Source organism: Rhinolophus sinicus, chromosome 2 (genome assembly GCF_057876585.1).
Source record: "Rhinolophus sinicus isolate RSI-liver-muscle chromosome 2, RSI-T2T, whole genome shotgun sequence".
Lineage (NCBI taxonomy): Eukaryota > Metazoa > Chordata > Mammalia > Chiroptera > Rhinolophidae > Rhinolophus > Rhinolophus sinicus.
The window spans coordinates 28485672-28509082 of NC_142502.1; the positions used below are offsets into that span (position 1 = coordinate 28485672).

A 23411-nucleotide genomic window follows, 5' to 3' on the forward strand; every position below is an offset into this window, starting at 1 on the left:
GATACTCCTGTTGTAGCATATCAGAGCGAGGAGGTAAACAAATCCTCTCTCTGGAAAGTAACCACAAAGCTGGACAAAACATCTTATGATCATTTTAATAGGCATAGAAAAAGCAATTGACACAATCAATGACATTTATAATAAAAATATGTCAACAAATTAGAAATAGAAAGAGACTTCCTCAATTTGATAAAGGGCATCTATAAAAAACCTATAGCTAACATGGTACTTAATGATGAAAGACTGAATGTTTCTTCCCTAAAATCAGGAACAAGGCAAAGAAATCCACTCTGTTGCTTCTTTCAACATTGTATTGAAGGTTCTAGCAAGATAAAAGGTATCTAGTAGTTTAGAAAGGAAGAAATAAAATTGTATTTATTCAGATGACATAATCCTGTATTCAAAAATCCCCAAGGATTCTATTAGAACTAATAAACAGTTCAGCAAGGTTGTATACAAGATTACCAATTTTGTTTCTATATATTAGCAACAATCTAAAAATAGAATTAAGAAAACAATTCCATTCACTATTTCATGCAAAAGAAATATTACTTAGAAGTAAATTTAACAATGGAAGTGCAAGATAGGTACATGGAAAACTATAAAACTTTGCTGAGAAAATTTATAGAAGATCTAAATAGATGGAGGGACATTTCATGTTTGTGGATTGGTAGAGTATTAAGAAGGCAATTCGCACCAAATTTTCCATAGCAGAATAATTGCAGAAATGGATAAACTAACCCTAAAATATGTATGAAAATGCGAAAGTCCAGACTAGCTAGAACAAGTTTGAAACAGCAGGAAAAAAATGGAGAACTTAGAATTCCTGATTTCAAAAGGCAGTATAAAACATTAGTAATTAAGGCAGTGTGGTATTGGCATAAGAATAGGCCCATAGATCAATGAAACAATATAAAGTTCTAAAATAAACATTTACATTTCTCAACAATGATGCCGAAGCAATTCTTTGGGGAGAAAGGGTAGTCCTGTCAAATAATAATAATAAAAACAATAATAATAATGCTGGGACAATTGAATATATACAGGCAAAAAGAGGAATTTAGACACTTATCTCACACCGTATACAAAAATTAATTCAAACGGATCATAGACCTAAACGTAAAAGCTAAAATCCTTAAGTTTTGCCTTATGTGTTATTTGCTTAGATTTCTATGAATTTGGCATATGTCTATCCTTAAACTCTTCCAGAAGTATAAATCCCTTTTTAATACCTCAAACATATCAGGTATGCTGTCAATTTCAGAGTATTGGAAATTCTGGAGCCTTCCGTTCTGTGCCAATGGGGATTGATTTCTTTCCATGACAGAGTTGTCATCTCTGAATCTCTCTCCATCAAATTCTTGGGGGGCTCTCCCTTTGTATCTTTTGTCTCTGAGACCCCAATTGAGGGCTCCATAATCATCCCCTTTCTTGTTTTACTTCTTTCAGAGAAAGGATGTATAGGAGATAACTTTTTGAGATTTTGCAAGTCTGGAATTTCTTTATTGGTACCCTCATTCTTTATCGGTCATTTGGCTGTGTCTAATTCTTTTAGGTTGGAAATAATTTTACTTAAGGAATTTGATGGCTTTGCTCTAGTAACTTCAGGCTTCCAGTGACCTATTGGGAAGTTTGAGCCAATTTGATTCTCGCCTTTTTTTTCTTTTTTTGCAATTTTCTTTCCTTCTGTGGCAATTTTCACATTGTTCTCACCCCATTTTTAGAGACTGCATGATGATGTTCTTTGGTGTAATTTTATTTTCATCGTGGGCCCAGTGGATTGACTTCTACAGTTCTGGGAAATTTATATGATAACTTTTTCCTCCTCCCCAAATAGCTCTGTTTTCTCTTTTCTGGAACTTCTGTATTTGAATAAAAACTCCTTTACTGATTTGGTGTAATTAAAAGTGTAATTTTTTTTTTTTTTTTTTTTTTTATCTGTTTTTTATTTTATTTTATTTTTGTATTTTATTTTTGTATTTTATTTTTGTATTTTATTTTTGTATTTTATTTTTGTATTTTATTTTTATCTGTTCCCCCCGCAACATTATTTTCCAAGCCTTCTTTTGAGCTTTTCATTCATGGTGTTTTAAATCTCTCAGACTCCCTTTATTATCTAATTCCTCCTTACTTATAGAACCCTGCTACCCCGTTTCCCTGAAAATAAAACCTAGCCAGATCATCAGCTCTAATGCGTCTTTTGGAGCAAAAATTAATATAATATCAGGTATTATTTATATTATATTACATTATATTATATTATATTATATTATATTATATTATATTATATTATATTATATTATATTATATTATATTATATTATTAGACCAGGTCTTATAGTAAAATAAAACAGGGTTTTATATTAATTTTTACTCCAAAAGACGCATTAGAGCTGATAGTCCGGTTAGGTCTTATTTTCGGGGAAACACAGTATTATTATTTCACAGATGCTATAGTATTGATTAGTTCTCTAAGGATATTAATGATATATTTTTGTTGTATTTTGTTTTCTCAGAATAGTTTCCATTTCCTCAACTTGCATTTAAAATTTTTTTTTGGATGATTTGTTTTCCTTTTTTGGGTGAGGGTGTCTCTGACTTTTATTTTAGAATGTGGAGGATTTCCTCAAATACCCCATGATGCTTCACAGGTTACCCATACTAGAGTTTAATGCGAAGTTCCAGGGCCTTGCAGGCCTGTACACTGTGGTCTTCATGGTAGGGTGCGCTGACGTGAGAGTTATATTGGGGAGTCCCCAACATCAGTATCTGCAGGCTGAGTAGATTCTCCAGTGAGTAATCTTCTGTCTGGAGGGTGTAAGTCGACTCTCAGGTTCTAAGCTAGTAGAGAAATGATTGTAATCTGACATTCCTTACTTCACTTATTCCCCTTCTGTCCTTCCAGGACTCCTGCCCTCAATGCTGCCTCTTCCCCTCACCCCTTCCCCACTTAGAGTTCCTCTGTTACCCTTAAAGGAGAATAAACACGCAGTCTGGGCTGGAACAGAAGACACGGATCCAGGTGAGTGGACTAGAGGGGTTTGTTTGCCTAACTGCTTCCTAAGTTTTCAACCAACGTTCCTATTTTCACTGTCCTCCTCACCCCATCACCTTCACTAGCAGTGATATCTCGAGGCCCCAGTGCTGGTCATTGGAGATTCTGTGATTTACATCATCTTTCTCCTGGACTTTCTCTATCGCTAGGTCAGGATTTCCTAAATTGGTTGGCATTGATCCATATGCTTTATGATTTCCAAGTTTGCTGTTCTTTTCTCCCCTTACATTTTCTTTGTCTTTGTGGATTTAGGGATTTGAAAAATTATCTTAGTGGGTTTCAGGAGGGAGATCAGGCAAATCGAATATTCAATTGACCATCTTTATTCAGAAATGTGTCATATTATTCTTTGTGTGTTTTTGGGTGTCAGAAAGTTTTCACAATGTAAATTAATTGATTAGAAAGAATTTGTGTTCAGAAATAGGTACATTCCGGACAAAGCTGGTGGCTTATTATTGGTAATGAGAGTTAGGTGTCCCCAAAATGATACTGTGGTGTCATCACAGACATAGGAACCACCTTTCTCTACCACACAGAGAAATTACATTTCTCCCAATCTCAAGGGAGATTGCTAGCCTTTTCTTGATACATGTAAATAAAAATATTTGGACTTTTTTCTAGCTACACATTTTATTTCTCCATTTTTTTTTTAGAATAGATATTGAATAGTGATTTAGTCAATCTAGCTATTAAGGAATCAGTAAAAATAACTTAAAACATTCACATTTTAAGATTCCAAAATTAGTGACCCGTTTAAAATGATTCCCTAGGCCTTTAGACTGGTGTTTTAACTTTTGTACAAATGAATAGTTATCTCAGAATTCTTTTGGGAACTAGATTTTTTCCTTAGGTCAGAGGGCAACATGATGCAGCGAGTGCTTTGGGAGTGATGTCAAAGCCTTAGGGGGCGTCTACAAGTCTGAGAGGGGCTTTATTCATCCAAGTCGAACCCAAGAGTCCCAAGCAGTCACCATTCCAGAGACAAGGGAATGAAAGATCTGTCTCTAATTTCAGTGTGCTCCTTGATCCCCAAGAGTAATTGCCTGGAACTCTGCTTGCAGGCGTGTCTGTCAGAGTTGGTGAAAATTTACACTTAGGGTCAAAGCTGCTGGTTTGGTTAGTCTGCTGGAAAATGATGTTAAACCCAGCTCATCCAGAGAGGTTGGGTGGGGCTCCTTCACCCCATCACACTTTCCCTTTGCCTTTGATGTTATTTGTCCTGGAACTCTTCACCTCTGTATTTATGGTTAATGACATGCTGAGGTAGACTACGTCTCTTATTGGAGTCAGCTGAGGTCAGCCCGACTCTTTTCATGCTCTCATGATACAGTTTTAAAATGTTTTCTTCTGTTTTCCTGTATGTCTCTTAGAGTTACTTCTGGTTTACTTTTCTTTCTCTCCACTCTGATTCTCCACTGATATCTGATTTCGGAAATAATCCTGCCTTTTACTAATGACCAATGGAATAGAAACAACAGAAACCTTCTGGAAGTTTTATTTACAAATGTGAACTAAATGTACAAAAAAAGGAATCAATTTCAACTTTATGAAACAGAATATATTTGTTGTGCAAGAACAGGTGCAATGAGGGAAATGAAAAACTGGCTGGCTTGACTAATTTCCCATGGTTTTGTTCTAGAGATATTATTTCTAGGAGTCAAGAACAGTTCTGTCTTTAGGCTTGACTTACTTCTTTTATTGAACGTGTACTTCTGTAGCAATTCCTAGTGCCCGGCTTTAAGGACTTTATGAGTTCATTTAACTTTAAGAATCCTGTAACTATTATTTTACCTACATTTTATAAGTGATAAAAAAGGAGGCACAGAGAAGTTAACTAATTTCCCTAAGTTGGCGTAGCTGGCAACTGCAGGGCTGAGATTCAACCCCAGGTCGTCCCCTGTGCCAAAGTCCATGCTTTTCCTTTTCTAAAAATTTGAATCCTTATCTTGTTACCTATTAGTATACTCTGCATATTGAAATTAAGCAGGGAGGAAGGGGTGGGGGGTAGGGAGAAGGACAGGGAGAAACGGGGGGGGGGATAAAGAGGAGGAGTGATTGTGTGTAACATGATTTGAGTAAATATAAAACAGGAGAAGATGAAAATATTTATGTAACAAAGCTAATGATTCAGAATGTCAGGCCCAAACATTCATTTGGTTGACTGAATTTGCTTCCTAATAAATTCATTTGTTAAGGGTAAACATGTATGCCTTGGGGTATCACGTAACGAAACACATTGGCCTTTCAGACCTCCTTGAACATTAGATGCTCGTAGTCCTGCTCAGAATGAGAAAGCTCCATTTGTTTCTTCAGTGCTTAGATGCATTGTTTCTTCATGGTGGTTTAAACTTTGTGTCTTGGCTCCACTAAAAGTATCTTGATGCAGTTCTCTTTTATATAAATACTCTTCCCCCCAATTTTTGCTTTGTTTTAGCTACTCTCCATGTTCCAATAAGTCTTACCACATGGAGCAAAACATTTCAACACTTTATTTATTTAGGAGAATGGAGGACCTTATTTTGTTCTTTCTTTTGATGGAGCTCAAAATAAGAAAGCAATAGTGTTTCAAAAATGGTTTTATATTAGAGAAAAATGGGTCCCATAGCCCCCTCAAAAGGGGAAAACAAACCCCTCAGGTTTTGACTATCTGTAATTTGATTCTTCTGCTAATGTTTCCTTGTCTCTCTCTCTGTCTCTCTGTCTCTGTCTGTCTCTCTCTCTCTCTCTCTCTCTCTCTCTCTCTCTCTCTCTCTCTCTCTCTCTCTCTCTCTCTGAGATTCTCTCATACCCTCTCATTTCATCACTCAGATGAAGCTAGGTGCCATGTTGTGAAATAATCTGTAGAGAGGCAAGGAATTGAGGGAGGCCTCGAACCAATTACTTTTCAAGAACCGAGGCTTCACTTGAACACACTGTGAGAAACTGGATTGAAATGAGAGCCTGCCATATTTGAACCTTCAGACAACAATGTTCCCTGGCCTACACTGTGTGTAACCTTGAGAGAACGCCTGAAGAAATTGACCCAGCTGTGCTATATCTGCATGCCTGACCACAGAAACTATGAGATAATAAGTGTTTTTTGTTTTAAGCTACTAAAGTTTGGACTATTGAATATATGGTAACAGGTAACTCTTATAGGGCTATATGTTTGTTCTTTGGAATTTAGAATTAATTTTTCTGATTTTAATATTTTAATGTAACATAGTGTTTATAATTTTTGGAGGGGGTCAGTAAATCTGACTGGGTTAACTGCAATCACCAGAAGGCAAACTCAATGATGGAATGGGGTTTTTTTTGAAATGAGTTTTGGTCAGTGAGCTATCCCCCATGTGTAGAAATATAGGCACACAATAGGTTAGCAAAAGTATTTGTGAATAAATGAATAAAATAATATCCTGGAATACAATCTAAATGAAAAACTCAAATTTCAAACAAAAAAATATTTGAAGGGATTAATCCCAATAAATTAAATCAGTGTTCTTTTATAGAGCTGTGTAAGCATGATGGTTTCTTAGAAAGGATTTGCTTGAGAATACATGTAAAATTTTTTTTCTATGTTTGCTTGTTTAGAAGTTCTCATGAAAATCTACTGCCCTAATAATTTTTAATCATTGCTAAAAATACAGAAACTTATAAATACAGGTAGCTGATCATAAAAGGCTAAATAAAAAATACGTTTCCATTATAGAATGGATACTGTGAACCTTTCTTTCTATTAAATATTTGAGTAGTATTTCTTAATTTTAAACTGCTCTGTCTATAAATGTCATAATTTTCTTAGACTTTCTGATTCTAAAGCTCTGGTGCCCCCTAACCTAAAATTTGTCCCATAGATGGAGACCTTTCTTCTAACCAAAACTGCACAGAGGACTCCTCACTAATCTGACATCATATTTCATACATACATTGACATTTTATTTCAATCTTTAACTTTTCTTTTCGGGCTGGACCTTTAGATAAGTTCTACACCTGTTATCTCATAGTACCAGCTCATCTTCCCTATCATCAATATCTATTTTAGTTGGGCAGAGCTGTCTTGGGTAATCTAGTTAAGTTGCTGTTTTCTGTTGGAACCTCCCAAGCTTCTGTTCTGCTTTCGAAGCTCAATTGTGAAATACCACAAGCTAGCCAAGTTAAGGCAATGACCAGATTCAATGGAGACTTACCTTGCAATGGGCTCTCTGAAAAAGGGGGAGACAAGGTGGGCGGAGGCCACGTGCTTGGTGTTGGCAGGACTCTGGCATTCAGCTATCACCTTTGTCCCTTGCATTTTTACACATCTCCCACTCTTCTGACTCATTCAGTGGAATTCAATCTGTTGCTTTTTCTAGTTCTCTCTGTCTTTTTTTTTTTTCATTCTCAGCTATCAAAGGCACATACAAAATTCACACTACCTTAGACAGCTTAAAATTAAGAAATGCTACTCAAATATTTAATAGAAAGAAATGTTCACAGTATGCATTCTATAATGGAGAAGTTTGTTTTGTTCAGCCTTTTGTGAATAGCTACCAGTATTTACAAGCTTCTGTATTTTTGCCAATGATTTACACATTTTATGTAATTTCTTCATATCAAAAGGGTCACAGGTAACTCAGAACTGACAATACATGTGCTTTAGTAAATCACTACCATATGATTTATCAGCTTGCCTAACTTTGCTACCTTCAAATAACATGCATCTTATCGGATGGTGTCGTACTCTCACAGTGAATTAGAGAATTAAAATTAATGCTGTTTACTCGGTATTACATATTATTTCCTTGGGAAATATATTGATCCAGGGATTTCTGTAAGATTGAATTAAGACATCACTTTTAAAGAGGAAGGAAGAACAGAGCAGCAGATGGTCTGTTCTAGCTGATTATTTGGCTCTTTTTTTGTGGGAGGCACGTCAAAGTGATTCCACAGGTCAAGTCAGTCTCATTCTTTGGAATATTTAGGCCTCCAACATGGATAAACTTACCTCACAAGGGTTGACATTTGTGAAACCCTTTCAAATCAAAACATTAGTTATGCAAATCAGAAAAGCTTTTTGACAGTATTGGAGATACAGAAATAATATTTTAATTTCTCTGTTTTATATCCTAAGTCATGACTTTTTTGACTCCCGTAGGTCTTTTTGTTTTGACTTAATAGTCCTGCAACATAAGTAGTAATAATAAAACACTATTTGTGAGGTTTGTTTGTTTTTTTTTAAGGAAAACAGTTTTCTTTTTAAAATTAGGTTTTCAAAATATATCATACCTACTAACTGGCTAATGCTTGTAGTCACAGACTGAATTATCTAAATGCCTTCACTCTCTAATGTCACTAGAAGTCACAAAAAAACCCTACAATCTGAATAGATGTGATCATGGAAATTTTCTCCCTAACTTTTTGCTGTGGTGAATTCTGAGCACTCGTTATATACTTGAGAAAGACAGCTAATTACTTATTTTTTTCTAAGTTGTTCCTTACAAGACACCAACTCTCATTTTATGTTGCATGAAGTTTAAGTTTTCAACATGTCTAGTTCTCCTTTACTTAACACATGAAAAAATGAGAAACATGGATTGAGAATTGCTATTCCCCCTAATGAGATAATTGAATAAGTTTAACTTGTGTGTGTGTGTTTGTGTGTGAGTGTGTGTGTGTGTGTGTGTGTGTGTGTGAGAGAGAGAGAGAGAGAGAGAGAGAGAGAGAGAGTGAGAGAGAGAGAATTATAGGGAAATAGACAAATATGACTCACTTTATTCTATTTCATTCAAACTCACTTCCCCTTTTTAATATTAAATTTTTATATGTTGCATTGCGATACAACCAACAGTAGTGTATAGCCACTCTTCTAGGAACTCAATAACCACATAAAATTTTAGAAACGTGTATCAAGAAAAGGTCAAGACATTTGTAGCAAATTGGCTTTCTGTGGTGTTTTTATTTGTATTCAATAAAGATACTACCCATAAAGTTGTTTGATAAGAGATGTAAACAATTTTCTAAATATGTGTTTATGGTATTAATAATACATATTTAATACTGTAAGAAATTTTTTGGTTCACAGTTGAGAGAAGATCCTGTCTTCTTTGCTCTTATATAACTTGAAAAATCAATCTTCTTCTTCAGTTTCCTCCAAATAGGGAGAAGAAGACAACAGCCCTGACCTCATAAAGTTACCATAAAGATTAAATGAGATAATTCATGTAATATACCTGCAACATTCAACAAACATATTATTATTACTGTGATTATCATTATCATTATTAATATTATGGTTTCACTCCTAAGGCTAACAATACCTGGCTCTTTCCATGTCCTTCTTGTAAATTATTCTTCATTCTTTTGCTGTCTCAAGCTTACTCTTGGAATTGGTTTTACCAAATATTAATTTCCATCATATACATGTTGGAAGAAGAAGGAATGGAGAGGAAGAGGGTATATAGTGAATACAGTGATATTCTCCCCAAGTGTAGGGCTCCCGAGAAATTACTCATCTGTTCGTGCTCGTGTGTTCTCGTTATTATTGATAGTTTTACTCCTAAAGCTAATTTTGTAATAGCCTGGGGTTTTGATTGACTATATTTGGACAAACTCGGCTGTAAGTGAGGTGACAGCAATTATCTGGTCAATTTTAGCAGTGACAGTGAATCTGATTATTTGGTTTAAAAATTCAGTCTTTTGTTTAATTATCTATGTAAAGGAAAAGATGCCTTTTAAGAACCAGATTGCATGTATGTAAGGCTAGGTTAATTAATCTTTAATTTTTTTAAATTCTAATTTGGATTTTTAAATGTGGAAATTCCAAAGAATTGAGACTAGAACATGACTCAGAAATGAGAGGAAATAAAATCTTGCAGCATAGGCAATAAACACACATTTTTCTTCTTTATCTTAGTATTGATCACTCATTCCCAGACTGTGTCTTATATTTGCCAGTTTCCATCTGGAAAAATAATTGCTAATTATTTCAGTTTTTCATTTAAGGGAATCTCTTCATTATTTATTATGCCTAGTAATGATTATAATTAAGGTTTTAGATCATTCAGTTTTTATATTTATATTTCCACTTTTTATGTTTTTCAGATTTCTTTAATTTTTTCCCCAAAACATATGGAATTTTAGAATCTAGTAAGACCGAATCATGCCATCATTCTCAGTGTGGAATTAAATTTGTATTAAGTTTTGAATTGATGCTGGTTGCTCATTTCAACTGAGCACTTAGACTTTTCTTTAAACTGATAGTCATAGACATGCAAGCACATAGAAGCACGTGTATTTAAATGCCAAATCTGCTGCATAACCAGAATGGCAATATCTAGGGAGTCTTTTGCTTGTGGAGAATATCACTGTAGTCACAATGCCTTCTTCCTCTCTACTTTTTCTCCCAACGTGTTTATGGAAGTGAAAACTTGGGGTAACCAATATCAGAGGAGGATGTGTGGAAAGAGCCAGGTGTTGTGAATTTTGTCAGGCAACCAACCTTCTTGTTTGTGTCTATTTGAAAATTGTAAACTTGAACAATTCACTTTCTCACTAGGACTTACTTTCTTCATCTGCAAGATGAGAGCGCGGACTAGAGGGTCCCTAAGTTTCCTTCCAAGGCTGACATTCCTAGGACTGACTCAGCACATTTTATCTCCCCTCATTTCTCCTCCCAGAATTACTGACTGACACACAATGCTTCATCCCCATAGAAGCTTTAGTTGCTTCATCCCCATAGAAGAGAAGTCTGTCCAAATGTTGAGGACAGTTATTTTTCTTATGCTAAAGATCACTCTGATCAAGAGCATGATGCCAAGGCCTATTGCTCTCGTCAATACTCAAACAACTTTTTAAACATGGCTTTAAAGTCATATAGGCTCAGTACTAGTATAAAACAATTTCTTTTCTACCATGTTATTCATATAAATCATGGTTCCCTATAAAGGGAAATTCTAACAAGGGGTCATTAGTGATAAAAATAAGAGAATTATTTTTCCCCTTGCTTTTTTTTTAAATTGAAAGTTTTATTTCAGAATATAGCTTATAGATAATACCAAAGTGCGGTTTTGCACAGAGAAAGTTGTTTGCTTGCTGTTATTTTCATATGGAACAGCCTGAGTGATTTTTCAATGCCAACTGGCACTCAGTTTCAAAGGAACCTCAAGAACTCAGTGAAGCCCATCTCATTTCCTGCTAATAAAAGTCAACTCACCTTCTTTATCTACACCATCATCATTGTTAGTATCATCTATTATTAAAATGAGGATTATAGCATTGAGCTCATAATGGCTCAGAGCACCTTGCTCCTGTGAAAAAATAAGCCCTACTGAAAGAATGTTTTGTGGTGATGACCTGGTGGCTTAAAAAAAATTTTTTTTTAATTGGAGATGAGGTGAGAGCTAGAGAAAGTATGTAGTTAAAAAAAAAAGACGAAGAAAGAAACCAAAGTTCTATTTTTGGCTTTTCTGCCACTGACTCATAGTATTAACTTGAACCAGTCAACTATCCACACAAGAGGCTTAGCTAATAGACGAGAAAGTGAGAAAATGCTTCAGCTTCCCTATTTGAATGTTGGAGACCTGCTGAGATCACTTATATAAATATTTCTCTTTGAGCTCCCTAGAAGACAGGAACTTTATAAATATTTATTATTATTGTTGCACCTTAGGTACAAGTAGACAGAAAATTATGATACTCCCATATTTACATAAGAAGTAACTTATTTCAGACAATCCTAGTTCATACAAGCAACTTTGCATTGGCTTGTTACTGTCTGTTGGGCTTTCTTTTTTCCCTTTCCTCCCCATGCAGTTGACGAATGTGGAAATATAAATAAACCAAGGTGAGGAAGTTCAGAATGGGTGCAGTCACATTGGCTGATCCCAAGCTGTGTATCAGAAAGGGTGAAGATTCAAAATAAACATTACATTTAAAAGTCCTGATTGAAAAGTGTGAGAAAATGATTCATTTTAAGAATGAATAATTTGGATGAATGTTCTGAACTTAAAGTAAAACTTCGCTGAATATCTAGTTTTGTCCTGTTTCTTTTTTGGATACATGTGGAGAGAATATATCTAAAAAAGTGATTGTAACTGGCATGTTTAGAGTCACTGTTTATTTCAAGTGGAGTCTTACAAAATTAATTCACCTGTTTCTTTGCAAATTTTTGTCTAACGGGCTGTTCCTATGAGGTTTTAATGGAACTAGGTTCTGGAATGATGGTCTCAGAATGCATACAACGGTTATTTTTGGATGGTGGAATTTCAGGTGGTTTTTTAGTTTACTTTCTTATTCATACTTTTTCTTTTTTTTTTTTTCTTTTTTGGATTTCTTGACCTTTTTCTTTAAATAAGGAGCAGGTACTTTTACAAAAACAATAGTTTTTTTTTTTTAATAAATTTGAAACACCTTACCACTGATTTCATTCCTCTCTGCCATATACCCTAAGCTTTTAATGAATCTGCTTTCTTCCTGCTTTCCTTGCAGATTTAAGACAAGCAACTATGTAGTAATTAATTTCCAAACTGGGAAATTGAGGCCTCTGTGCAATTGAGTGGGGAGTTGTTTTTGATCTAGGGAACTCAGGCAGCTTATGAAGCACACTTAGATAAAGTTTTCTCTTTTGTCTTCATATACTGTGCTAATTCAAACCAAAGCAGAGTGGGTCTCTTGAGTATGAATTATGCTAATAACATTCTGTTTGCTGACCTAATCTCAAGAGATTACACAGTTTTAATATTTCTTCAGCACTCAGGGTGTTTCAGATGCAACGCCAGTCATAGACAAACAAAAGACAATAACTTCACATACAATGATCTGATCTTACTTAAAGCAAGAATAAAAACCATTATGACTTTCTCTTTTGTGTATTGATGTGTCATCTTCTATCTTATTTTTGCCTTGATACGAATGCAGAGCAGAACATTCAATCATATCTGGGGGCCAAGCTTTCCACCCATAGTCCAACTGTGTTAAGAGGAGTATCTAGAAGTGCATTTATTCTTCCTACAAACATTTATTAAGCCCCTATTGCATGCTGGCCCATATTTTAGGCAATAGTTTTAAAACAAGGAACCACAAGCAGTCCCTGACCTAACGGGGCTGCTGGAGGAAAACAAGCATATAAACAGACACCGAAGTGTTAGGGGTGCCATCATGAGGCCTGCACAGAACATTCCACAGGCACCACCAGGAAGGGTCCACACAATCTGACTAAAGTGTGGGAAGGAGGATCAGAAATTACTTCAAAGAACAAAGGGGGAGAAAAGGCAATCTTGGCAGAGAGCACAATCTGAAAAGGTGCAGTGACGTGAAACAGCAGGGCTCTCTTTCCAGAATTCTCCAGGTAGTTGTTATGTGTCTAGAGGGGAGTGGGTGAATGACATAGAGTGATGGAAGGTGAAGTTGGAATAGTTAACGAGGGTCAGAGTCTAGATGTGAATTTGGGATTTGTATAACAAACCCCAGGAAGCAGATACAGCCACGTGTTCCAGGCACCTCTATGCTAAGACTCAAAGTAGGGTCCCAAAACAGGAAGTTTGCCTTTGTTCACTCTGGAGTCATTTAACTCTCCAAAGTCCTGCCCAGTGTGACAAGTGTGCTTCACAGGATGCCTAGAGCCACTCCTCTTGGCCTCTACGCCCACCATTTTGTTCCTCTCTTCCTATTCTCCTCCTCTTCATGGCTGGAACCAGCAACAGTAGCCAAGCCCCTGGTACTTGGAGAAACTCAGTTCTAAGGTTCTAGCAGCTCTTAGGCTGCTACAGTTGATGCTGCTGTCCTGAAGTTTGCCTACTGGGCTCCATACTCTCAATACCTCAGTCCTTCTAAGGCTCCACAGACTCTCTTATTTCTTGCTTTGTCACAAGGTTTCAACGTTGCTCTTCTCTGATTTTGGGCTATTGTCATTGGCTAAAGCTGTGGGCCCCCACCTCTCACTCCTTGGGGTGAGTCCCTTCCTAGGTAACTCTATGAAATCCCTGGTAAGCAGATCTACTTGATGGTTGCCTTCCAGACACAAATATGTCTGAATCTTTGGGAGAACACAATTTGGATGCATGCTAGTAACTTTGGAAAAATTATGGGAAAAGAAATGGGAAGAGAAAACAAGAGCAAGAAAAAACTGGCTGAAACACGATTTGAAGAGAGAGAATAAAAGGTACAGGTGGCTTATGTGGAGCCTCCGAATCCAGAGTAAAGAGTCCATATTTGTAATATTCTCCTTACCCACATTTCTTAAATCTACCTCTCTTACTGTTTTTCTATTTGTATTGTTTGTGTTTTTGGAAGCGACCTTAGAACTTTATTTTTGAAACATGGAAGAGTATAAATAAACGAATATATAAAGAAGGTAATTTACAGTTGCCACATTGAGTAATTAGCTTTCTGAAGACAGGAGTGATGTGGTCAAAAGTTGAGGCAAAAACACGTTTTGATAAACATGACTATGGCCAGAACTTGAAATAGCAGGAAAAGAGGATTTCAAGTTAAAATCTAACTCCCAAATGGTGCTTCAACCATGACCTACGTTGTTGACGGCAAAGTAGTTTGGCAGAATTTATTTGTCCCCTCCAAACCAAACCAAACCAATCAGACCAGATCAGACCAACGCAAACCAAACCGAGGCAGAAGGCAAGCATCAGGTCGCTGACTCCCGAGGTCAGGAGCAAGGCTTCCTTAGACTTGGGGCCCTAACAGGGTGAAAGGATGAGAGAAGTGCTTTGGAGGAGGTGAACCGTGTCCTTCAATGGCCTGGGGTCATCGCTGGGTACCATGGCTCCTGAAAATCGACAGCAATGAATAAGAAAGATGTTAAATAGTTACTCTGGAAGGGACTTGCTCTCCCTTTTCCTCCACCAAACCTAGGAGTATCCCTTTTGCACACTCAACTGCTCCTCTCCCTGGCTAGGCTGAACTTGTCCTGTCTTATCAATTCTCATTCGTTAGCAGGGACCCCCCCCCCCCCACGTCCCCAGCAAGTGCCCACGCCTTTCCCGCACTAGCTCTCTCCCTCCTTTTCCCTCTGCCTCTGCTCCCCCTTTACTTGGCTTCTGCCTCCTTCTCCCTCTCTTTCCAGGACGCCCCTCGCTTCCTTTCCCACCAAACCCAGACCTCAGGGACTAGTTGGAGGTGCGGGGCGGCAGGTGGCTCAGCGGGAAGGGCAGGACGGGGCGAGGGTGGACGCGAGGGTGCGCAGGACCCGGGCCCCACGGCCCGGGGACCGAGAGTGGGTCCTGCCCCTCCCAGCGGGCGGCGGGCCGAGGGGCGGTCCCAGGCTCGCGCTCGCGCCGCCGCCCCTCCCGCCTCCTCCTCGCTCCGCCAGGCGGCGGGAGCCCAGGTGCCTGTGGGCAGGAGGCGCGGAGGATGTGCATCTGGCCGCTGCTCCTGCTGTGGGCGCTGCTCCCCGGAGCGACGGCGGGGGGCTCAGGCTGTACCTTCCCGCACCGCACCCTCCTCGACTCGGAGGGCAAGTACTGGCTGAGCTGGGGTACGCAGGACGGCCGGCTCGCCTTCCGCCTCGAGGTGCGCACCGCCGGCTACGTGGGCTTCGGCTTCTCGCCCACCGGGGCCATGGCCTCGGCCGACATCGTCGTGGGTGGGGTGGCCGATGGGCGACCCTACCTCCAGGTAAGCGCGTCCCCTCCCGGAGTCCGCCCCTCGGAGCCCCCTCCCGTCCTGACCCCGGAGCCGGCAAGGGTGCAGGGCCACCCGGGGCCACTGGCTCTACCTCTGGCCCCGGCTGAACGCCGTCGCCCCCCGTAGCACCGCGCACGCCCCCTTTACCGTCAGCTCCTGCGCCTCCCGGAGTGAAAGGCGCCCGCTGTCCAGCTCCCTGCCTCCGCCGCCGGGCTCCGAGTTTTTGCCCCGAGGCTGAGCACGGGTGACTCCAGGAAGTTTTCTGTCTCGGAACACTTTCCAGTCCCTAGCGCCCCATTTGATAGACCCTCTCACACACACCTGCCGCGCATCCCCCTTCATTCCTGATTGGACAGGAGAGGAACCCTGGCTTTGGGGACCTAACAGACAGCCCTTAGGGTTGGAGAGGCCAGAGAATTTTAGCACGTTGCTGTCTTGCTGCCTAGGGTTGCAGTCTCGGAACTTCCCAAATCCTGGCTATTGGGAAGCCCCCAGGCAGGGGGCTGGTGTCAGCTCCCGCGTCCGAGAGATGAATGAAAGTCCGCAAGAATCGTTTAGTGCATTTGCTATTCTGAGAGCCGCTTTAGGAAGCCGCAATTAAAGATCTGCAAAACCTAGAGCCCCAGGCAAAATCCCCTATTTAGTGACAAAACTTTTCACTTACTTTGGTAGCTAACAAAACTAATTTGACAGCTGGCGATTTTCTTTGAAAGAGGCGTAGCAGACGTTGCCTGTTAATATAATCGATGTCTTTAGGAATAGAAAAAAAAAAAGAGAGAGAGGGAGAAAAAGAGAGAGGGAGAGAGAGAGGGGGAGGAAGGGAGGGAGGGAGGAAGGAAGGAAGGAAGGAAGGAAGGAAGGAAGGAAGGAAGGAAGGAAGGAAGGAAGGAAGGAAGGGAGGAAAGAAGGGAGGAAGGGAGGGAGGGAGGAAGGGAGAAAGAAAGAGATAAGAATTGTGAGATGACCAGAATGATTAATTAGGTAGTTAGGTTTTCTGGTCATTTTGTTTATTTGATCTTGATCCACATTTGGACACTTTTCCAAGGTGACATATCATCTTAGTTAATATACACTCTTTGTTGTTTATCAAAGTTCGTCCAACGATACAGCCCTTCGCTAACAGTCTCTTGATCCAGATGAAAACTCCTAGTTGTTCTGGCATTGGGTAAGGCTTTGATGTTATTCTAAAATCAATGTACTCGATAGATTTCCAAGTGCATATCTCAGTAATTTTATTCCTGGCTTCTAAGTTTGATATCTACAATGTTCTGACTGAGATACCATCAAAATTAAACCCTAATCCTGGCACTGTGTTAATTTTGGCTGGAAATAGAGAAACTGACAGCAATAAAAACTTCAAAACCATCCTGTTCTCTATTTTTTTCATCAATTAATCCTTTCCTCCCAAAATAAGTGCTCTACAATTCCAATAAAATAAAGTTTTATGAGGATTACACTCTGTTGAAGTCATTGACGTATAAATTTTCTCCTGCTGCAGCATCTCAGACGTTAAACTTGTAAACCAAGAATTTGACTCCAAACACAGGCCTCACTAGTTGAGTAACAACTCTGTTATGATAGGAAATAGATAATACCTTACAAAATACCTGTTTCGGCCAAATCTTTTTGTTTGTTTGTTTGTTTGTTTTAGGGGAGGGTAATATGCCCCTTAATTATCCTTGCATGTTTTGTTGAAGGGGGCATGGGAAATATTACTAAGTTAATATCATAAAACAGGGTATATTATCAAAGATAACTTGATATTGTTTTTTCCCAAAGACTAGCATTTTTTAGAAAACCCACCCAATTTGCTGTCACATGAAAGACCAAGAGTAGAATTCTGTTTCAACATGCTATAACGGGCCCACCACAAACATAGACTTTTTTGAACTAAGGAGTGTTTTCACACTGCTGGTGGTTCTTTATAAAAATTGCATAAGAATTAAGTGCTCTTTAGATTGATTTGGAGCCATACAACTTCACTTAAAGTAATTAGTGATTACATATCGCTGTGGAATAAACATTTAACTGGAACTTTAAATATATTTAAGTATATTAATAGTATCTTTTAATATATTTCACCAATATATTTAATATATTGAGAAAATATAGGAGCGAGAAATAGGGTTTTCCCCTCCATTTTTATTCCTAAGGAAATAAAATCCTTATTTTTGTACATAAAGATAATCATTTTCTTAGTTGACTGACATCCTTTACTAGTTCATTTTCTTAAACATCCTAATCACTTTAGGACATATAAAATGTAATAAAAGTATGCTAATCAGTTAAGTTCAAAGACAATTTATTAAAAACCTCTAATAAAAATAAAGACACCAAGACTGAAAATACAAAGAAATGTAACCATTTCAGCTAGTTCATCCAAGCTGGGCGATTCCATTTTCCAATAGTTGAAATTGAATCTTCTACCTAGAAACTATTTATTTGAGAGTCTGCATGCAGTGGCGTGATAGGGGTAGTCTCAGCAACTATGCCAAAAGGGAAAAAGATTCTTAATCATAGTGTATGTGATTCCATTAGTAGACTTTGGATTTTGTGTAATTATATTCCCAGGGAGAACAAACTTTACACGAAACAGTGAAGCAAAACACATTGGCTTCTCAGGCATCTTTGTATGTGCAGCAGCTACTGATAGTTACAGATGGCATCCGGCTGTATGATAACCTAAGTGGGTATCTCAGTCATCTCCCCTTGTGGCTTTTTCACATTATTTTATTTTATCCTTTCTTAATTAAGTTTTCAAAACTCTACCTTTAGATGTGTTTTATTCTTTTGTTATTCTGACTTTTGTTTTTCTGATTGTCTTAAATTCTTCTTTTCAGTAAGACGTTAATGCCTGGATAACTATATAAGAATAAATCCCAATCAACCCGGTAGAGAATTGTTGGCTAAAGAGATGTTACAAACCCTAATGCCTGTAGAGGTCAGACAACAAATGTAAAAGAGTGGTGGGGCTCCAGTGGAAGAAGCAGGATGCAATGCAACAGAGAGTAGAGGGGATTGAGGAAACCAGAGTTTTTGTGAGTGAAGTACTGTTATGTGGGAATGCAAATCAAGTATTGCCAGATTTCTGTTTGTTTTGTTTTTTTTTGAGACAAGAAAGAAATTTAGATTGTGTGTGCGTGAGTAAAATCTTCCGATTGCTAAATACTGGCCACAATTCAAGTTTGTACAAAGCCCCATGTAGTACACATATACACACATGGTTTCAGTTGAGCTAGATCTCATGGACAACTTAATCTGGGACCAATAGGAAAAAAGCGACTGTTAATAAAGAATCAGGCAAAATAATGAGGCTCCATGACAGTCAGTGAAGTGGGTCCTATTTCTTTTCAGGCCAGGTTTATTCTGTGCCAAGGACATTCTGTCCAGTGTCAGAGGGGACCATGCCTGTTGTTTTGGTTATCTATTTTGGTGTAGCAAATCACCCCAAAATGCAATGGCTTAATTTGTTCAGAAATCTGAAATTTGAGCAGAGTTTAGTGGGGGCAAATCTCTGTTCCACTTGTTGTCAACTTTAAGGTGAGCGGTTGGAATCATCTGAAAGCTGGCTCACTCGTGTATCTGACTGGCAGTTGATGTTGGCTGGGACCTCAGCTGGTACTATGGTGGGAACGTGGCCTCTCCGTGTAGCTGCTGTAATTCCCCACAGCAGAGTAGCTGGGTCCCAACAGTGAATATCCAGAGAAGCCCCAGCAGAAAGTATATAGCCTTTTACAACTTAGCCTTTGAGTCATGTAGTGTCTGTTCTGCTGTAGTCACATTCCCACTGGATTCAAGAGGGAGCATAGACTCCAGCTCAGCATTACATTGTAAGAAATCCCATAGGAATGAAATATATTAGTGTGGCCATCTTTGGAAAATACATTCTACCACACCCATCCTTACTGACTTGCAACCATCTCCTTCTTAACACCACTTTTGAACCTCTCAGTACTTGTCTACACTTATCTACTCTCTGTTGACACTGCTAAGATTCAGAGCAATGCTTACTTATTCACCTTCTTTCCTTTTCCTCTCTCTCTCTCTCTCTCTCTCTCTCTCTCTCTCTCTCTCTCTCTCACACACACACACACACACACACACACACACACACACCACTCATAAGAAGTTAGTGAACAGTTGATAATTTCTCTGTTGTCCTCTTCTGTACTCCCTCCACTGCCCCCTGCTCCCCCAAGGAGTTCTGAACTTTCACAACCCATATCATTCGATGGTTGCCAATCACCCAATGAGGCTACCTCCAGAGGGCAGTGTGACATTTGCTTGTAGGTGTATGGAGTGAAAAATCAGATTTTGAGTTCCTTGCCTCAAGGCAACACACTTTTTATGCCCAGAGAGGAGGCATATTGGGAATTTACCCTGCCCGTTCTGTAATCCTCTGACCCTGTTGGAGATATTTCCTCAAGTGGTGTATCACCAAGTATGATCAAAATGGGAAAGAAAAGAGATGTGGTTGCGCAGAAAAGTCCATCTCAGTGTACTCTATCAGATAAATTTTTCTGGAGTGGCTTACACTTGGGGAAATGTTACCCCTGGGATCCTGCGGAGGTCAGCTGTCTTTCACAGAATTGCCAGGGGTGGGGGTGGGAAGCACTCTTTCATTTTGCATTGGCTTTTGAAAACCTCACTATTTTGTCTCAATGAATTAACTCAACACTCACTTCCCTGATGGATTCGTGTCCTTTCCTTGTACTTTGCCCCTTTTTGACACAGAGCAATCCCACCCCCACTCGAGCCACTTAGCGACTGTGAGTCCCCATTTGAGGCTAGTGATCCGAGCTGATGAATGCCCAGTTTGTGCGAGTTAGAGAAGAGGGCAGCATTGTCGGATGTGCTGTTGAATTTGCACAAAAATGGTTTCCCTCTTCCTTTGGGGGTGTAAAGCGCTAGTGAATGGAGGCCGAAACATGTGTCACTATTCCTTACAGCCTTGCTTGTTGGCCGTCTGTAAAACTGAAGCCTTTCTGTGACGAGAAGTTAAGTCTTCAGCAGCAGGGTAATTGCTGCTGGGCTGCTCGCTGAGGAAGTGCTTAGAACTGATTTGAAATCACAGAAAACAGTGAGCATTCTTTGTTGATAACTGTGTGCTTCTTTTAAATGCACCCCAGCCAACGGCAACAAAGAAATGTTTGGAAAGCAAATTGAAAAGCTGTAAGGGGAAGATGAGAGTGTGCAACCCTGACACAGCTCTGCTGGGGCTTTGTTAAGAGATATTTATAAGTCTTTGGATTATGCACCCCCAATATCCAGATGACAAAGGGACCTCTCCAAGCTTCATGCTTTGTGCATTAGTAATACTGACACATGGCCAGTGTAATGATCCAACACACGATGGTAATCTTCAATGTGTAGTTCTCCCTCCGCAGATGATTTCATAATGCCTGAGGGAACAGTAGACCTAAGAGCAGCCAAGGGAACAATGCACCTGAATTGACCAACAAAGTTCAAGGCTTCAGGCAACCAACGGTACATTTCTGAGTTCTGGAATGGAGAGGCAAGAGTCCACTTCAAAGAAAGTGAATGGTGGTTTATTGATTCATCATTTGTAATAGAGCCCTATTAAAATAAAGTTGCTGGCAAAAGTAATGAATTCATTATACAGCATTATGTTTCTGGAAATGTTTGATCCATATGTTAAACAAGATCTGCATATGGATGCCTCATAATGCTGTTTATTGTAAGTTTAAAAAAATAACTAATACAGAAATTTTAAACAGAAAAATATTTCTTCAGGAAGCTTCTTCCAAATCTGTCTTCTTAACTTGTTAGAGTAGACAGAAAATAAAAGCTGTTCATAGCACAGCATATAGCACCCAAGCAGAAAATTCTGCAAAAATAATTTCAAATTAGTAATTTTTGTTAACTGTAAAACTGGACTCATATATCTGAGTGCTACACAAATAATGAATAGACCAAATTTAGTGTACTTTTGAGGTCTTTGTTATTCATCTAATGTAGCCAAAAATCATAAGAAAATCTTTAAACAATTCTTTTTTCTACAGGTTAAATATTCATGTTTCGTGTATTTACTTGCTGGCCCTTAAGAGTTTAGAGTTTGGTTGATTCCCCTCAAATCTCCTGACACACCCCTTTTTAAAGGGGAGGAAACTAAATCCTAGGTAGCTGTTAAATACATGCAGCCTGGATTCATTTCCTCTGAGTTGCAGTTTGATGTCCTTTCTTCTTCTGCAAGCAAGCTGTAGCTTACCAAAAAACACGTTCTATTTTTTTTCCCTCATTAGTGAAAGAACATGTATAATAAAATACATTTTTAAACAGACTGATAAAATCATAGCATTTTTTACTACTTTTGTTTTATGATAAATGTCATAGATATACATTTCTATGATATGATTTTTCATTCACTGAGTTGTTAATATATGTCACACAGTATAAGTCCTTAAAGTGTGTTATCTCTTGTAATTCTCACAATAGCCCTATGACATCCATATCTTATTTCTCCCATTTTGTAGACCTATAAGCCTGAGGATCTAGGTCACACAGTATGTGGATGATTTATGACTTTTTCTTGACTGTTTCTGTAAAGTACTCACCTATAGACAGAGAATGTTGGAATGTTCATTCATGCATTCAACCAATATTTAGTGGCTGTTTATTGAGCGGTTCTATATGTGGGGGATATAGCATTGAGTGAGGTGAAATCAGTGGTATTATGGAGCTCACGTTTTGGTGGGGGGTGGGGTAAACAAATAAATAAATGAGCAAGAAAAATATTAAAAAGTTGTAAGTGCTGTGCAGAGAATTACAATAGGGTGATGTGATTGGGGCTGTGTGAGTATTCCAGATTAGGATGCTTATAATCAAACCATGAAGGAAAACAAGTATCCCAAGTTTTAAAGGTTGTTTTCAAGATTAACCATAGTGTTTACAATTCAAAATATTATATACTATGAAGATTATCTGGCATGGGCATCAAAGGGCTCAGTAGACCTTGAATATAGGAAACTGCCTACCTGGAGGAAATATAATTAATGCTTTTTCAAATGTGTCTGAACCGCATGAGCTCTCTTTTCTATTTCTGTGGCATTGTTACACAGATGTTTAGTAAGCTCAACTAGAGTCCTCCAAGCTTTGATCTAGAGACTTGGTGATTTTATAGAAGTTTCTTTCTTAATACTGGGTGTGAATGTTTTTGTCTTATACCCTGCATTCTTCCTCATCGTCAGTAATATTAAAGCTAGATCCACAAAACTGTGTGTGTCCGGGGAAGATGTCCATCTTTCAGGCAAGTTTTAAACTAAAAACTTTGAAAGCTTAGTTTCTTAGATAAAACTAAATTGCAGCCTTCCCCCACTCCCCACCCCTGGCAAAGTTCATGCACTAAAACCCAGTCATACAAGGAAACTCATGGTAGACGAAGCCCTATAGAAATTGAGCCTTTTGGTACTTTGGGCATCTTTGGATGAGGCCAAGATGCCTTCATGCTATGGCAGATGGAGTCTAGTGATGGGCAGGCAGAGATAATAGAGAAATGAGAACAAGGAAAGATACTTCCTACATCAGAAGTTCCCAAATTTGTCTGCACACGAGAATCACTTGGGAGCCTTTTAAAAATTCCAATGTCCAGAAAATTCCTTCCCTCCCCCATACCAATTAAATCACAGTTTGGGGGGAGGAGGGGAGAAACAAGCATTAATATATTTGTAAGTTTCTCCAGTTATTCTTATGTTCAGACAATGTTGGGAACTGCTGACCTGTGTAGTTAGGCTCTTTGATAGGAA

The 23411-nt window shown here is 38.7% G+C and overlaps 1 protein-coding gene across 2 annotated transcripts in view; it reads left to right on the forward strand.

The window, feature by feature from the left end:
* The first annotated feature begins 15312 nt into the window (after positions 1-15312).
* The window catches only part of MOXD1 (monooxygenase DBH like 1), an 82653-nt gene continuing 74554 nt past the window's right edge, over positions 15313-23411 (forward strand). Inside the window, exon 1 of one of the 2 annotated variants that reach the window (XM_019729372.3) lies at positions 15313-15639. In XM_019729372.3, coding sequence (XP_019584931.3) covers positions 15376-15639 — 264 coding nt within the window. In that variant the 5' untranslated portion in view covers positions 15313-15375. The remainder of the gene's footprint in view (positions 15640-23411) is intronic. The other variant, XM_019729371.3, reaches the window with a different exon arrangement.